The sequence below is a fragment of the Chamaea fasciata genome, unplaced genomic scaffold (assembly GCF_029207755.1).
Source record: "Chamaea fasciata isolate MVZ Bird 193981 ecotype frontalis unplaced genomic scaffold, bChaFas1.0.hap1 SCAF_2, whole genome shotgun sequence".
In the NCBI taxonomy this organism is placed as follows: domain Eukaryota; kingdom Metazoa; phylum Chordata; class Aves; order Passeriformes; family Sylviidae; genus Chamaea; species Chamaea fasciata.
The window spans coordinates 18,028,206-18,042,341 of record NW_027094087.1 but is presented as its reverse complement, the minus strand read 5'-3'; the positions used below and the strand labels follow the sequence as shown (position 1 = coordinate 18,042,341).

Here is a 14,136-nt window from a genome sequence, read left to right as displayed (position 1 = left end):
GTTGAAGCTAGGTGCTATTTAGGATGCCTGTTTAATGTTATTTAATAATAAGCCACTCTTCTGTCCATGAGGTAGTGAATGAGCCTGGCTTATTTACATTGTTTTCCTCTGTTGCTATTTAATGCCCTTCTGAAAGACTATTGAAAAAACTTACCTTGGTACTGTCAGTGAGAGATGCTGTCTGCAGGAAAACTTTGGGCAGCGTCTGTGGTATTGAATTAAACAGCATCAATGACTATTTCTATGAATTGAACCATGATCGTGTGTAGCACTAAATTGTTTGGAGGTTTACAGGTACAGGTTTTGCCCACATCAGCTGTAAAGATCAAAAAATTCCACTCACATTGTGGCTGTTGTATGAGACATTTGGCCCCTGTCTGTCTCCCTGTCTCTACGTGACACTGTTAAATCAGGTGCCTGCATTGCTCCCAAGGCATTCTCCCAAAATCAGACAGTTAGTCTTCATAGTGATGAAGAGCAACCACTGTTCTGGGTGGAAAAGCTACTCCATGAGTAATGCAGTGTCAGAGTTTATTGCTTTCACTTCTTGTCATTTTCTGAGCTCCTGAGGTGCAGGAAGGCTGGAGGGGGAAAAGCTGTCAGTATCAAATACTTGGAGAAAGAACATTTATATCTCCATTGTACATTCCTCAATTATATATTGTATTGGCAGGGCAACAAGTAGGCAGGCGGCTTGCCTGGCCAGTGCTTGTGCTGTTCTGGCTTCATGCTTTAGAGCTGTCAGACTGGCACTTTTCACCACTAAATACAGCTCTAAATTGAAGAGAAATGAAAATAGAAAAATCGCTTCAGAGCTTGATCATGTTGTTTTGTTTCATCCTTTTATTTGTTCAGTTGCCAAGGAAGGAACTACTCCCTTGTTAGGAGCATCCACCGACTTTATAAACCTGTGCGTTATTAGAGCATCTTTGCGTATATTTATGTATGAGATCATTACAGTTGCTGTTTTAAAGATATTCATCTCTGCAGTACATAAAACCTTTGGCAGTAGAATTGTAAATCCATGCAATGGGGTGTTAAGCACACAAATCCAATTAAATCCTTCAAACAGCTTTGAAAGCCTTCCCAGAGGGTACAGAAATGGTTATTTGTGATTCTCTTGAACTGCCTTTTATGGCAGCTTGCTGAGAGTGTCTGTGACAAGTGGTCTTCTGAGGCTTTAGTGGTGCAAGTGGTAGGTTTTTTAAACAAGCAAATGAATCAACTTAAGACTCCATTTTACTCTTTTAACAGATCCTACACAAATGGGAGGCCTGAGTATGCTGCTTCTAGCAGGGGAACATGCACTTACTGCACAAGAGGTAAGGAACTCTCTTCTCTCCCTTACCACGAGCTCTCAGTTTAAAGAGCTTGTAAGAGGAGTATCTGACCAGTAGGGAAAGTTAGGACACATCTCAGGTAACCTCAGCTGGGAATGAAGTGAGTCTTGTATCCCAGCTGTGAATATAGAGGTTGAGCACAGTTTGGTATTAACTCTGCTGGTACTTAAGAACACCAGTCAAGCCTGCCCCATGAAGGGACATTGCCAGAGATAAAAGGGTTGAAATACAGTGACTGTGTTAACAGACAGGTGGTTTGCAAGCTTTTCTGGGCCATGATTTTATATGCATGTGCAATGCCTCACACAACTGTGGCCTTGGCACTAGCAGATCAATAAATAAATAATTTCCTGCAAAGTCAGTATCATTTTATATGCATTCTGGAACCATGCAAGTGCTAACAGGTAATTGCAGTCTGCTCCTTTTGACTAAATCTTTAAGTCCAAAAAGAAGTTTGTAGTTCACTTGCCATCACAAACGTGTTTTATGTTTTTACAAAGGAGACTGAGTAAGTGTTTGGGCATATCTCCATTAGTGCAGAGATCTCTGGTCTTTCTGATTTTTAATATTATCTGGTTTTAAGGCCACTTTGAAAATTATTCAAAAGGTGGCCTCTTTGTTGGGTATAGTAAGTAGTCACTGTCATAAATTTGTAGCTCTAGGAACGAGCTCTCTTTTGTTGTTGTTGTTTTTATTGGGACGAAAAGTAATAATTAACTTGATCTATATGTGTAGTGCATTTGAGATGTATTGCTTCTGTCCTGCCAGGACTCCTCAATGCTTTGCAGAGCAGTTTTAGCCATGGAAGTTTTGTGCTGTGTGGGTACTGGCCTTCTGTGCTGCTGCATGAAACATAAGAAACGCTCAAGCCAAGTTGACAGAGAAGTGAAAAGAAATACATTATTTTGTGCTAAAATTATACTGTCCTGTACTTCTCAAACTTGTAATCTCAGCTTGGAGCATAGAAGCTGCTTTTACTGTGCTGTTACAGTTAAATGTGAGGGAAGGTATATTGCAGTCACAGATACTGCATTCCTTTAAAAAAGGTCTTTGCTATGACCTTGAGAGCTGAGGTGTCTTGATTTTACAAGAGCCTCAGTAGTATGATTTCAGATGGTAGTGTAGGAATAAAATCTACATGTAGATTTAGAGTTAATCAAAAAGCATGTTGTGTGACTGTTTTAGTGCATGGAAGTTCTTTCAATCAGAATTTCTTCATTTTGAGCGAAAGACACACTTCCCCTGTGCCTCAATAAGTCCCATTTTTCCTGACAGAAGCGTGCAATACGAATTGTGATGAAATACTCACTTTCTGTATAAACTGCGCTCTACTCTTCTGGGCCTGTAGTCTTCTTTTGAAACCTGGCCCTCTATATCAAAGAAGCAAGCTCTGTAATCTGCTTTCCCCAAAAACATAGGGCAAATAATTGTCATAAATACAGCCCAGACAAAACTAGTTGGGGGATTATCAGAATCGTGATGAGCCATAATTTATCCCATACTTACTAATGAGTTACTGTATTTTAATTGTCTTACCCTATCTGACAGGTGGTTAAGGGACAGAACAGCTTTCCCAGGAAACTGCACATCTGTGATTCGTTTTGAGGATCCCCTTTGTAAAATATCTCCTCCAGATCAATTGGGGTGATTGCTATTCTTAGAGGGACCCAGAGGAACAAAGTTCAGTCCTCCTTATTGCGTGTTAGCAGTAGTTAAGTCTCCAGCTGTGTGTCCAGGTGCTGAGAGACTTTCTCAGTTTCTTTTGTGTGGCAGCCCTGGTCTGTCTTCCATTTTTCTCTTATTTTTCTATGTTTCAGTGGTGAATAGATACAGGACAAATATTTCTTAGGCATATGTTTCTCAAATGCAGTAATGATCCTAAGCCTATTTAGACTTGAGGAACTGACCAGCTCTTCTGTCTTCCCACCCTCAGGCATGCAGACAGAGGAGATGTAAGATTGTCATCTTTGCATGCCATTAGGGGGATCTGTGGTTGGGTTTCCATGCTTGTGGTCTCACATTTAAACCAGCATCTGAGAGGTTAGCAGAACATGCTAGGACAGACTCAGAAATCAGGTCAAGAATTCATTGTAGAGTTGGGAAGCTGCTGTGCTCTTCAGAGGAGGGGAGTCTGTTGTGTTGTATTAGAGTCGGTATCCACATGGGAGAGAATATGGTGTACTAAGGTGACTCCAGAGGTATGATTAGTGAAAGAGGTTCAGAAGTTGCTTTATTATGGAGAATATATGTATTGTTTTTATTATATGCACGTGAATATATAAATACACACGGTACTTCTAAAATCTTGGCATTTCTTTTTTTTAAAAAAGGGCAGACACAGTGTCATATTTTAAAGAATGCTAAAAACTATAACATGTAGTCTAAATTTTTACAGAAATTATAACATGTAATCTAGATCATTAAAGCATGTGTCTACACTTACGATACTTGTAGGCATATATGGTTCTTAAACTGGGGATCTGCCAGACACAGGATTACCTGTCAACATGCATATTGATTGCTGTGCATATGTCTGATCATTCAGCCTGGCTGGCCTTGTTAGCACAGGTCTTACATACTCTTGCGATCTTAGTTGTTAATGGAGGGGAGGGCAGCACCGGCACAGCGTTGCTCAGCCCTTGAGAAAGGATGAAGGACATTGTACTTAGAGGTCTGCTAATCCAATGAAAAGTATTCAACACCTGCTGATGTTCTGCCAAGTGCATGCTAAATGAATGGATAGGGGTTTTTCAACTGAGGTATTTAATCTTCAACTTGCCAGGAGCCCAGATGTCAGGTAACCAAGTGACCTGCTAGCAGGAGGTTGGGAAGAGGCACAACAGTGATACTTAAAAAATTGTTTTGAGGCTTCAGTTGCCGTCTCTGTATGTTGCCAATATAATCTCATTTTTGCAAATTTTTGTAATAGACTAGAGAGTGTCTCTTCTATTCAGTGTTGGTAGGTGATAGATTTCTAGGCAGCAGCTGGAGTTACTAAGCAGATAGGCAAGAGTAGCTACAGACCTTACAGATAGCCAGCAAAGGACATGGATATGCAGTGAGTTTCCCCCTGCATTTATTTGGATGCTTTCATCAGTTACACAAGACAGTGGTGTATGAGCATATTTTATCGAACACCTGGGCAGAGATGCTGGATGAGTCTGCTTCAGCTGCTGTGGTTTTGCCAGGCAAAGCCTCATCCTCACTTGCAGGTTATTTGGCAGCAAGGCTGAAGCCGGGTGAGCAGCGCTCCTTGCTCGCCCATTCGTCTCCCAGCTTATCTCCTTACGCATCCGTCAGGCCCTTTCCTTGCCTTACAGCAGCACCTAGTGGACTCTCTGTAGGTTACTGCCCAGAAATCCCGAAATCGGGAGCGTCTTCCAAAGCCGGCCTGTCTGCCTGTGCTGACGCCTCGCACCGGTCGGAGTGTGGCTGTCCCAGGGGTTTTCCAGCACCCTTGTTCTCTGTGATCATTTTAGAGCAGGTTGGGGTAACCTGCAGGGAAAGGAATGCCTGTGGTTTCCTTCTTTTTAAAAACAAAAGGCCATCTTCGATGTTATGCAGGGTCTGTGCAAAGTGTGAATCAGAAGTGAAAAATCTCTCAGTGCAACTTGAAGGAAGGCTGGGAGGAAGAAACAGGAGAAGTGGAATGTTGAGGACATTTTATTAGAGCAGGAAATGAGATGTACAAAATGACACTATCTGTGCATCTGTTCCCTCTGGTAATTATTTTAATACTTTGATCAGGTTCAGCCTGGGAAAGGTTAGAAGTCCTGGAGATAGGAAGTTTCCCACAGGTCAAGAATGTTTGGGGAGCAGCAGAGTAGAAGAAACAAGTTCAAATTAGTGCTCTGCCAAGTAAAGGCAACAGCATTAAGTTTTTTAAGAGTAGCAGGAATTGATTGGAAAAGCATAGTGGTTTCAACCACAAGATCTCTACTGAGTTACTGAGCACCAGCAATCTGTCCTCTACACACAAATCTGTGGAGGACTGGGCTTCACACCTTTCACACCTCCCATTAGTGGTTCTTGTACCACCAGCTGTACAAGCTGTGCCCAGCCCCCAGCACGTGGCCTCCGAGACAGCAAGAAGGCTCATCCTGAGTGTCTGGCAGCACCTGTGTTACAGGGGCTGGGCTGTGGTAGCCCCTCTTGGAAGATCACTGCCATTCCAGCATTGTGCTCCTGGGGTCCATGGCTCTAAACTCAGAGCTAAGCAGTATAAGGCAGCTGGTTGAACTGCAGAAAATGTGGGAAACAAGTCCAAATTTTGGTTATTCTTTCAAGAATCCCACCAGTGCAGTGGCCAAAAATAACCAAATGAGTGCTCAGATGTGCAAGGAGCAGCCTTACATATTTACATCTCTGCAGCAGAGCCTCAGAGCTTCAGAGATGGGTCACTCAAAAGCAGCAAGATGCTTTCCTAGTATAGTCCAGACTACTGCTGAGGCACAGACATCTTAAACAGACTGTACAGAAATAATGATAAAAGTCAGTAATGAACATTACATCAGTGGAAAGAGTAGCACAACCTAGTAAAAAGGCAGAAGATAGTAATTAAAAATCCATTCTTCGTGGCCCTTTGGGTTGTTGTATTCCCATAGTACACTGATAAAACATCCTGGTCAGTGTTTAATAAATACAGTGGAAATATAGGTCACTGTTGCTGCTCTGTTTTATGGCAGGGAAGAAACAAGTTAGTTTGTAATGCAAGCAAATTGTCACATTGGTATATTTCCCCTTGGCCTGTGGGTTGCTACACTTGGATTTAGTGTTTCCAGGGGAGCGTGGATAGCAGATTCCTGAAAGACAGTGCTGCTGTTGCTATTGCAGTGCTTCAGGATCTCAGACAAACAGCAGCAGGAGCAGCAGGGCAAGCTGCCCGTGCTGTAGGCCTGCCTGTGCTGTGAGGCTTTGTGCTTACTAACAACAGGTGCAGTCAGTAGCTAAATCTCACGAGCTTTCACAAATAAAAATGATTGATTTAGTTGTTTGAGTAATGAATAAGAAAAAGCCCCACATTTATTTTTGAATCTTTTAAATAAACTGAAATTTCGAGGGGACAAATATTGTTAGGGAAAAAAAAAATCCATCCTGTTACTTTTTCTAAAATCTTACGTAGCCTCCCTTTTTTTTCTATTCCTTGCAAGCCATGTTACATACCTTATTTTACACTAACGGTATCTCATTCTCCTAGGAGTTACACATGTAAATCTTTTTAAATGTGACACTTAATGAATGTATTCTATTTGATAGAATTCCTTTACAGAATAATGCTTGATTAACGTATTTCTAGCTAATAAGAATACATACCATGGCTAAGATCTGTGTTAATTCAAATAAGGCTTTTGGTTTTGAGCAGTCATTTCTTTGTATTTTGTTTTCAGATATAATGACTATCTTGCACTGCTTCTCAAAAGCATCCCTAAAATGTATGTTTAGATACATAATTTGAGAAATTTTAAGCTTGTGCTACCCTTTTTTACTTATTTTCATGCTGTTATGATTGGTGATCATTTTTCTAAGTATTCCTGTCATCAACTGTCTTCAATTTTTTTTTAACCTTCTAAGTAATCTTGCTCAGAATTATAGCACAAATTACAGATCTAGTAGTGTTGATAGTGTCACCAATACAAGATAGTTATGTGTGTAGTCCAGTAAAATCCATTGAGTATTCTATTGCATAAAACTATTCTGACAAGTTCAGGATCATAAAAGGAGGAAAAAAAAAAGACTGGTATTTTTGTGGTCTTTTTTCTAAGACAGTTTTCAAATGCATTAAAATGGGTACTAAACTATGTTTTCATCATAAATATGATTTAATCTTTCCAGGACTGTGAAACATTAGCTGGTCCTTCTTCTCTTAAATGATTTATTTTGCTCATTTGTTGTTTTTAGCTTGAGAGAAGCCCCTTTGAGGTCTTACTCTGCACACTCCTTTTTTCAGGTTTCCTCCAGTACTTGCCAGTCTGATGCATCTAATTCTACAGAAGCCTGTCACAAGTCATCATTGTTTCAGTTTGCAGAGGTGAGTTTCTTTAAAAAGGGTTTTTTTTCTAGGTGCTTCCTTTTAAGAAGCATCTGATGTCCAGGTGAAAGGAAATCAAATGTCTTTAACCAAAATTGATGCTGTTATTTGTTCCCTCATTTTTAGGTTTATGCTGTTGAATCATTTATCAGATTGGTCAGACTTGAAGTGCAAGAGAGAGTGTTTAGGACCATGTTGGAAATACAAGTGCAATAATGGAGCTGTGGCTTAAGCTGTAATTTGAAGATACGTCATTCCTGCACTTAGTTTTAAACTAGAGCCTTATTAACTAAGGTTTTAACATGTATTTGGGTGTTACATTATGTTTCTCATCTGTTGTGGCTGCTTTAGTCATCGGCTCCATCAAAAAATAATTGTAGTTCTTAAATTTCAAAAATTCTCCTGTAGAAGCACCAAACAGCTCTATGCAAGTGTGCTTTAATTGTGCAATGTACAATATTTTTTGTCAACATACTCCAGATACTGCTAGAAGTGCAACTGTGGTCTATGTATTGTTGTTCTTTCCTTTGAAGAAAGAAAATAGTTTTCTCCAAATCTTAAGGGGTTTAATTGATGTAAATAATATGACAAAAATGAGATCGCAAGGAACTCTGGCCCTCTGCAAGCATCCCTTGTTTCTTGGTATTGTTCCAGCTTTTGAAATAGTCATAATACATGACACAAAAATATTTAGTTGTATAGATACTGATTTTACAGGATGCTGGGTAGTTTTTAAGTAAGTGCATATGGAAAGAAATTTTTTGTCGTGGGGGCTTTTTATGACCTGTATTCACTGTTAATCTGACTTGTGTGTCTTTAATATTCATTGCCTTTGCACCTTCATACTCTTCCCTAAAACATTATCACTTCTGGAGCAGACACATTGCCATCTTAGCACACAGGAAAAGGGACTTTTTTTTTTTTCAGTGGGATATTTTAACATCAGTTCACAAGCCCTTGAGTTTCAACTTAAAATTCAAGTGTTTCAAATATGTTAGAATTAAATTGAAGCACAGATCCTTTATTTCTGATTAAAGGTAATGGCCAGAGTGAAGTAGATAACCTGTAATTAGGCTCTTAAACAGCCTGCTGGCTTTTCTTGCTTGGAAGAGGAAATGTCTATTGTGCCAGCAATGAAAAGCAATACTTAGAGGCTTCTTAGGATTGGTTAATTCCAGTATCACTTATGATACTTCTGTGGTAATGATTCAACATCCATCTTCCCATACTTCTGAGGTGCTTGTACTGTCACTAGAGCAATGTCTTATATTGAATTTCACTGCTGAATCTTTTAAAGAGTAAGAAAAATACCAGCTCACCTAATTGTTTCAGTTCATTTTACAGTGCTGAAGGAGGGAAGTGCCAGACCCCTGTGATAGTAGGCAGGAATTGCGTGCTGCCAGATATGCCCGTGCTAAAGGCTTCTGACCTCTGGCTTTTCCTTACCCAAGAAAAATTTCAGTGGATGCCAGGAAGCAAGCTCACCTGCACTGCTAAAACATGTGGTTTAGAAGTAGCTTACTGATGATCAGTAATTAGAAATGCAAATTAGCTGGTCTTACTTTTCAAGGATGTTAAACAGCCTATAGAAGGGGTGCACCTAACACGGTGCATGGTAGGTATGTGTGTCAGTGGCAAAACAACTGGTACTTGTAGTGAAGTCTGACATTAATCAGAGGTGTCATTTGCAACAAAACTAATGGACACAAGTTAAACAGTATGAAATGCAGTTACCTTAGTGTGTTGGATAGATCCGGTATCTCGAAATACTTGCACACATAGTGTTCCTGTCCACGCTTACCTTCTGTGCTAGGTAGCAATTTGTGCTCTGTCATCACCACCGTTCTGCAATTTCAGGCCTTCCACTGAACTGTGAAATACAATAGTGTTAAATATTTGTTGCTAACCCTTCTTTGACATATCAGCAGGCAAATAAAAGCCCTTTGTAAAAAGCCTGTTTTGTTGATCCTAGGAAAAGAAAAATTTTTCTTCTGAAAAATAATTCAAGATTACCGTTTCACAGATCACCTGTTTATGTGTTTCCTGGAAAGCAGATACTGTTCTAAGGGTGTGTTGGGACTCGTTTGCATTCTCTGGAGTAGCAGGAGTCTGTTTATGACAGATTATAAATTTAGCATGTTGAAGTGTGATACTGAAACTGAAGAGTTTGGTAATACAAGTACAATTGTTTTCCTGACAGATCTCTTCCAACACGTCACAGCCTGGAGTCCTGGGGGCAGTAAAACAAACAGAGGAGTCTGCATTGTTTCAGTTTGCTGAGGTATAGTGGCTGAATGTGGTGGGGGAGGTTTCAGTTTGCTGACGTAAAATGGCTGAACGTGGTGGGGAGGATGGGAAGAAGCAAGGAACCAGTAAGAGTTGTCACTGAATGGCTAAACACCCTGTCTTATGACGGGTTCCCATCAGGAGATGTGTATCTTCATGACAGCATTGTGTTGAGAAAAACATGGAGTGAATAATCAAGTGATAGGATGAGATGTTGGCCGGTTCTGCCAGCTGAGAGATACTGGGCTTGTGAACATTACCTGACCTCCCATACCAAAGGATTGATGCAGACTTACTTACCCAAATGGCCTTTTAATTTACATCTAGGAAAACAGCAATTAAAAGACATTCTGAAATGACCCTGCAGTGCCTGTGGGAAGAGGCTGCAGCAGGGCGGAATGGTGACTGCCCTAGAGGCGGGAATCATTTGAAGAATCCTTGCAGGTCAAAGGAATCTTATCACAACAGCCACAAGTATATTTAACAGCATTGTTAGGTGGTGACTTATCAAACCTATCAGTTTCCCATAAGCAGCCTTTCTGCCTTTCTCCACATATTGAAGATTTGGAGTTTGTGAAATGCTGCTTTTAGGAATTTCTTCTCCCATGTGTTAAATGTGCCTCTGTGAATTGACTTTCCACACATATACTCCTCTTGCCCATTTGGGGGAGTCTGATACTGCTTGCAGAATCAGTCAAGACACAGGTGCATTTTGTGTGTGTCTGAAAAGGCTGGGATTGGAGCTGGTGCTATTTCGGAGGAGCCTAGAGGGATTAAAAGATACTCTGTTAACCATTCTGTGTGTTTACAGAGGTTTGTCTACATACCACACACTTCCTTCTGTGAAATATTGAGCTAATTGTCTACTATGTGTTTTTAGCTTGGTTAGAATGGGCCTTGGTGTTTTTCTTAGCAGGCCAAGGAAGATAAATCAATTTACTGATTCAGGTGCCAGAAAATATCTGGCTACAAACACCCCTGTAAAAGATACAATAGAGTTAATAGCTTGAATCATGAAGGTGTTTTTATATGTACCACATTTTTGAAAGTTAGAAGTCAATTTGCAGAGCTCTTTGGACAAAATTAGTAGAATTGAGCAGGGTGAAACTATGTGTTGAAGCCAGACTTTTAAACCAAGTTAAAAGGTACAAACTGGAGAACATTTCTTATTAATTTGATTGCAAAATACTGGAGTAATACTGCAAGTGAATCTGCTAACTTAATGGAAAGAATCTCAGTCATTCTGGATATCTGCAAAGTTGAACAGAACATGTGTTGCACTTAGTACAACATTCTTAAATTGTCCCATAAAACCTGGCTTAGCCATACTCTCAGAATTTCACAGAACCTAAATTCATTTCCTCTACTAATTGAACAAACAAAATGACAAACCTGAAAATTGTCATACGGATGTGACAGTGCGTTGAGTTGCATTCCACTATGCTGAGTGAGCTCCTTTGGCACACTGGAGTGCACATATGAATCATCAAATGTTAGGTAGAAGAGGTGCTTAGAAAGTTAATTAGGATTTGCTGAGGACAGTTTTAGAGTCAGGGTAAATCTCTTTTTCTCGTAAAATTATTTAAATGTGTATGCAGTCTGGAAGGGTTGGTTTTGTTCTGTGACTGGAAATAGGAGACAGGAATCTGGAAAGGAGGAAAAAAACCAAAATATTAAAAAATCCACCCTGCTAGCTGTTGTTATTCTTTCTGTGAAATCTTAATGACAGTGATGAACATAATTTTTTATCTATAGCAGTAGAGAAATGGCGTTTTTCTAAGCTTGTAACCTGATGATTTGATTTAGATTGGTCCTGGGGAAAGTAGTGGGCATGTTACAGAACCTCTTTAAGCTTTCTCCTCTGCTATTAAAGCTGCTTGTGCTCTTTCAGCTATAAGGGCTTTCATTTGCACAGGCTGTCTTTGTCAAATTTGGCAAAAGTCCTGTTCCTTACTGTGCCGCTTCTTACTGCGTCTTGTCTATATGAACGCATTACTGCATTTAGTGAGCTAAATTATGGCAGGCAATTTGCAGTGGGCTGCTGTCAGCAATGCACAGTGCTACAAAAGAAAAAAGAGAGGGAGAGAAAGTAGTTATTTAACCAGTAGCCAAGTAGACCTGTGAAGAAATGTGAAGTGTGCTCTGGGCTGATGTGCCTGGAGACTGCTGGCAGCCATCCCAGCTCAGTTTTGGTTCTGGCTGGGTGTTCCTCATATGTCGCCTTTCTCTTCACCGCCTTTGCAGCAGGGTGAGTAAGAGTGCCTCTTTGTGAAGACAGTGATCCCATTGAGTAGGTTTGTCATTTAAAACAGACACCTTTACCCCAGGAGTACAAGTGCCCTGTCACTCAGAAACAGCTCGTTATGTCTAGAGTAGCATGGGATTCTTTTTGTCTTTACAGCCTCAGTTAGTCTTTCATCTGGTTGTCTAGCCCAAGTGCTATAGTTGTCAATTAAAGCTGTTCAGGATATGGCTAATTAGGCCTGCCCAGTGACTTGCCACAACAGATGATGAAAATCCTGGGAGCAAGACTTGGTTTGGTCCTGTGGGTGCGCAGGCCAGTGCCTTGGAGGTCTTCAAAGACAATGTGACACCCTTATAAGAACTTTTTGAGGTTTGGACTGTTGTCAAGTTACACTTTTGGCTTTCTTATGCTGCTGTGACTTTACAAGTAGTTTGCCCTACTTTTGTCCTTCTTATTTGAGCCTTTATGGAAAGTCTGTGATTTCTGAGCAGTGGGCCATGTTCCTAAGGGCAGTGGCTGTTTGCAGGCTGTCTGCTCACAGGGGCTGGTCGCTGTCCCCTTCCATGCCATGAGAGGGAAGAAGAACAGATGGGACCCCTTGCTTTCTTGGTCTTACTGCATCTGTGTTTGGCAAATGTGAACAGATGGTGGTGATTACTTCCTTGAGAGGAAAGATGAGTACCTTTTGGATTTACTTCCCTAAACTCTTATTCATTATTAAAGAAAAGTCTTCTGGAGTATGGAAGCAAAAGAACTGCTAGTTCAACTATCTTAAAAATAAAACGAATCCACAACCACCAAACTCTTTGCTTTCAGCAGCTTTGCTAAATTTTTTTCTCTAGGTGATTTAATTTAAAAAAAACCCAAAACAGTCAACATGCAGCATGCAACAAGGTGGATTTTTTTTCCTAGTCCAGCATGTTACTATCATTTAAGAAAAGAAGCATGCCTGAGGATGATTTTTGTCCCTGCTGCATTCTCACGTACTCACTTTGAGAAGGTTTGCTCTCTGTTTATTTCTGTGCAGAATAGGATGTTTGAATCCAAAATGCCTTGAAATTGGGAGTGTAAAAGCTAGTGAGTGTTTTCTCTTCTAGCTTTGCCGTATGTAAAGCTGTAATCTTCCCAGGTAAAGACAAATGTGTTTGCTATTTACCCACATACTGAAATCATTAAATGTTTGTGTTGAAATGAAATGCCTATTCTAGGAGGAAAAAGTAGTACCATGCTTCTTTTGCAAACTGGAATGTAATATAGTAGCTAAAATCCCACCTGTATTGTAATAAAAGATAGTAACTTGATCCTTATGATCCTCCAGTTAAACCTCTACATAAGTAAAGGACTGTTGTGGTTGTAGTACTGGAGGTTCTGATTATTCTAATTAAGGCTGGAAGATGTTCATATGACAAGGAATGGGATCTGTAATCTGACTGAGAAGCGATTGATCAGCCATGCTTCTCCTTCCGATGTTTGGCCAGTGACTTCATCAGAACGAGTTACACGCTTGTGTCACTTGCTGTTTGTTTTCTTAACTCTAGAAATATTTTTTTTCTGGTATGAAGTGTCTGCTTCCTCTCTTTTAGTACTATAAAGATCTCACATTTTGTTAGGATCACCTGTTGTCTTGTCAAAATTTCTTTACTCTTTCCTCACTTTCTGCATCAGGAGGCAAGATATGCCTGTATGTTCTCAAGTTATAATTCAGTGTGTGTGGGTGTTGTTCTATCCTTTTTCTGCCATTCATATCATGCTGAAAAAAAATCATTGAGATGAGCATTTGTTATAGTAGAAAGATTAAAAGTTGAAACCATCTTCCTGCAAAGTGCAGTGTACAAGATCAGTTAGTCAAGTGGGGTCCTGAGCAGGTTTACTGAAGTGTCTCAAAGCAAAACTAGGATGTTAAAATATTTCAGTTTAATATTAAAAATTACTATCAGTGCACGTTTGAGTATTATTCACTGTATTTTAAACAGCTGTAAGTGAAATGGATGTCCTGGATTTTGGTGGAGGAGGATGTGGTGGGGAGTGTAATAATAAATCCTTTGACAGGTAATTGAAAGATAAATTCTTCAAATAACCTAGTTCAAAAGAAAGAATTAATTACAAGGAGAAGGGCAAACATGATAATTTTTGCATCTGGAAGATCTTAGAACCGTAGAGTGGTTTGAATTGGAAGAGACCTTAAGGCTCATCTCATTCCAAGCCCCCTGCGGCATGCAGGGACACCCTCCTCAAAA

General features: G+C 40.1%; 1 protein-coding gene across 9 annotated transcripts in view; it reads left to right on the top strand.

Annotated features, from left to right (window-relative positions):
• Positions 1–14,136, top strand: part of BBX (BBX high mobility group box domain containing) — a 136,056-nt gene that overhangs the window by 89,118 nt on the left and 32,802 nt on the right. For all 9 annotated transcript variants that reach the window (XM_066175147.1, XM_066175146.1, XM_066175148.1 and 6 more), the window contains 3 exons: positions 1,255–1,322; positions 7,288–7,368; positions 9,569–9,649. In XM_066175147.1, coding sequence (XP_066031244.1) covers positions 1,255–1,322; positions 7,288–7,368; positions 9,569–9,649 — 230 coding nt within the window. The remainder of the gene's footprint in view (positions 1–1,254; positions 1,323–7,287; positions 7,369–9,568; positions 9,650–14,136) is intronic.